At 51.1% G+C, this 3,386-nt stretch overlaps 1 protein-coding gene across 1 annotated transcript in view; it reads left to right on the top strand.

Annotated features, from left to right (window-relative positions):
* Positions 1 to 175: 175 nt before the first annotated feature.
* Positions 176 to 3,386, top strand: part of LOC122546779 (DISP complex protein LRCH3-like) — a 15,749-nt gene continuing 12,538 nt past the window's right edge. The window contains exons 1-2 of the mRNA XM_043685414.1: positions 176 to 385; positions 1,763 to 1,878. Of these exons, the coding sequence (XP_043541349.1) occupies positions 176 to 385; positions 1,763 to 1,878 (326 nt within the window). The remainder of the gene's footprint in view (positions 386 to 1,762; positions 1,879 to 3,386) is intronic.

A 3,386-nucleotide genomic window follows, 5' to 3' on the forward strand; every position in this document is an offset into this window, starting at 1 on the left:
GGGTGAGGGTCTGGATGGAGCCGCTGAGACCCTGACTCTGGTCATCAGTGGCTCTTCAGTGACACCTGGTGGACAATCCGAGTCAGGGCTCAGCTGAACTGTGCTGCCTCTCGAGATGAATAGCTTGTTTGGAGCACTCTGGGTGAGGAGTTTGGGATTGAGTAGGAGCAGCCGCATGGAGGCAGAGTTTTGCCAGCCTGTAGCAAAGACTGGCATTCACGCTCATTGTGTCGCTTTGTTCCTTCCAGAACTTTCTGAGCTCCCTCTCGTTCGCCTTGACTTCTCCTGCAATAAAATCACACGGATCCCTGTTTGTTACCGACACCTGCGGCATCTCCAGTACATCCTCATGGACAACAATCCCTTACAGTCTCCCCCTGCACAGGTAAACGCTCTGTATCTAACCCCGAGCTGTCCCTGTCCCTGGGAGGGTTTGATGGAGGGACAGTGTCGAGGGAGCTTTACCCTGTATCTAACCCCGTGCTGTCCCTGTCCCTGGGAGTGTTTGATGGGGGGACAGTGTAGAGGGAGCTTTACTCTGTATCTAACCCCGTGCTGTCCCTGTCCCAGGGAGTGTTTGATGGGGGACAGTGTAGAGGGAGCTTCCCTCTGTATCCAACCCCGTGCTGTCCCTGTCCTGGGGAGTGTTTGATGGGGGGGACAGTGTAGAGGGAGCTTTACTCTGTATCTAACCCCGTGCTGTCCCTGTCCTGGGGAGGGCTTGCCTCCCTTCGGCTGATTTCTCCTGATGGGGTGAAGTTTGGGGTATCTCCCGCACTGTTAGCTGGCTGTTGTGGTATAGGAGAATATATTTCCTCTCAGTAACTGTTCTGGGGTGTTGTTTGCTTTCTGAGGCAACTAGTCTCTGGGCTTTGATTCAGTCGTGAGGAGGGAGCAGAGCTGCGTCCCTGAGTGTGCTGAGGGATCTGGGTGTCGTTGTGTTCCAGGTGCTGAAGGTGAGCCTGCAGGTACAGCAGGAAGTAATGAAGGCCAATGGGATGTTGGTCTTTGTTGTGAGAGGGTTTGAGTCCCGGAGCAGGGATGTGTTGGTGCAGTGATACAGTGGAGACCACCCCTGGAATACTGTGTGCAGCCTGGTCTCCTTTTCCGAGGAAGGATGTTGTTACTCTCGAGGGAGTGCAGGGAAGGTTTTCCCAGGCTGATCCCGGGGACGGTGGGATTGACGGATGAGGAGAGATTGACCAGGTTAGGATTGTTCCCATTGGAGCTCAGACAAGACGGGGAATCTCACAGAGACTTCTAAAGCTCTAACAGGGTCAGACAGGGCAGATGCAGGGAGGGTGTGTCCAGAACCAGGGGGGTCACGGTCTGAGAATTTGGGGGGGCCCATTGAGGACGGAGATGTGGAGACACGTCTTCACCCAAAGGGTGGTGAGCCAGTGGGATCCATTCCCACAGGGAGCAGCTGATGCCAGAACATTGAGTGTATTCAAGAGGTACCTGGATATGGCACTTGGGGCGAATGGGATCAAAGATTATGAGGAGAAGGTGGGATGAGGCTGTTGAGGTGGACAATTAGCCATAACCCTGATGAATGGGATAGCAGGCTCGAAGGGCCTCCTCCTGTCTTCTGAGTTTGTGTAAGTTGAGCGTCGTGTTTGATCGGAGTTTAAGCTGAGCTCTCGGTAGCCTGGGGCCCCGTGCTGTGACAGAGTGAGGCCATGTTCGCACAGTTACGCGGGACATCTGAGACACTGACTCACCTCTTTCTTTTTCCCCTCGCTCTGCTCCCCCTCTTCAGATCTGCACCAAAGGGAAGATCCACATCTTCAAATACTTGAACATTGAAGCCTGTAAAATTGTGCCTGATCTGACCGATTTGGAACGGTCCATCCAGCCTCAGGGATCTAGCTCCTGGTGAGTACGGACTCTCAGCTCCCACCCCCTCACCACTCCTACCTCCTCACCCTCCCCTCTCCCTGGGTTCTGTCAGCCTGGAGCTGTGTTTCTGATCTCCGTTGATGGTCATACCCGATAAATCCAATCCCAGAAAAAAATCTGGCTTGATGGATCTATTTTTTGAAAAATTCAAATGGGTGTGGTGATGCGTTTCGGGACCATTGTGTTTAAAGCTATAGACCTACTTTCAGTATCGGAGCAGGGGTCCGTGACATTAAACTCAAAGCATTGACCCAACTCCATTCAGAGCACTGTTTGAGAGACCTTCAATCTCACAGCAAAGCCAAGTCTCGTCTCATCTCTGGGCTTGATACTGTTACAGAGACTCCAACCTGTCGAAATTCCTGCGTGGTGTCTCATCTCTAGGTTTGGTTTAACCGTTTCTCCCCAGACTCTTCCAATGAAATGTCATGCTGACTTGTGTGAGTACTCATGACACTTGGGGGCTTAGACTTTCTCAGCTTGTAACAACAAGATTTCTAACCAAACACTTCTGGTTTGGAAGTTTCCCAAAGGGAACTTTTCTACTGAGGCCGTTGGGATTTTCCTGAACTGTTCTACAGCAGCGAACGTATTTTGTGATGACCTCAGTCAGATCTCTTCTAAATTGCCCCAAAAAAACCTCCAGATCCTGGGTTTGCTAAGTTAAAGTCAATCCTTAAATATTCTGATTGGGTGACCTTCGTTGCTGACCATACCTGAGAAACCGTAACAGTGAAACTACCATCCAGGAGGTCCCAGCTCTCTGCTAAACACTGGATTGATTGCCTGTTCCAGAAGGACTATCTGACCAAGTTATTTTTTTAAATATGCTTCAAATAATATATGGCACTATAAATCCAATGGTCAAGAGGAGGCTATTCAGCCCCTTTAGTCTATCCTGTCATTTCATAAGATAGAGACTAATCTGATTTTACCTTCAGCACTACACTCTTGCATTGAGTACAGGAGTTGGGAGGTCATGTTGCGGCTGTACAGGACATTGGTCAGGCCACTGTTGGAATATTGCTGGAAATTCTGGTCTCCTTCCTATCGGAAAGATGTTGTGAAACATGAAAGAGTTCAGAAAAGATTTACAAGGATGTTGCCAGGGTTGGAGGGTTTGAGCTACAGGGAGAGGCTGAACAGGCTGGTGGCAGTAACTGTGTCTCAGTGGTTAGCACTGCTGCCTCCCAGCGCTAGGGACCCCCGGGTTCGATCCCACCCTCGGGTAACTGTCTGTGTGGAGTTTGTGAGTTCTCTGTGTCTGCGTGGGTTTCCTCCAGGTGCCCCGGATTCCTCCCACAGTCCAAAGATGTGCAGGTTAGGGTGGATTGGCCATGGGAAATTGTCCCATAGTGCCCAGGGATGTGCAGGTTAGGGTGGATTGGCCGTGGGAAATTGTCCCTTGGTGTCCAGGGATGTGCAGGTTAGGGTGGATTGGCCGTGGGAAATTGTCCCATAGTGCCCAGGGATGTGCAGGTTAG

The sequence above is a fragment of the Chiloscyllium plagiosum genome, unplaced genomic scaffold, assembly GCF_004010195.1.
Source record: "Chiloscyllium plagiosum isolate BGI_BamShark_2017 unplaced genomic scaffold, ASM401019v2 scaf_8955, whole genome shotgun sequence".
NCBI lineage: Eukaryota > Metazoa > Chordata > Chondrichthyes > Orectolobiformes > Hemiscylliidae > Chiloscyllium > Chiloscyllium plagiosum.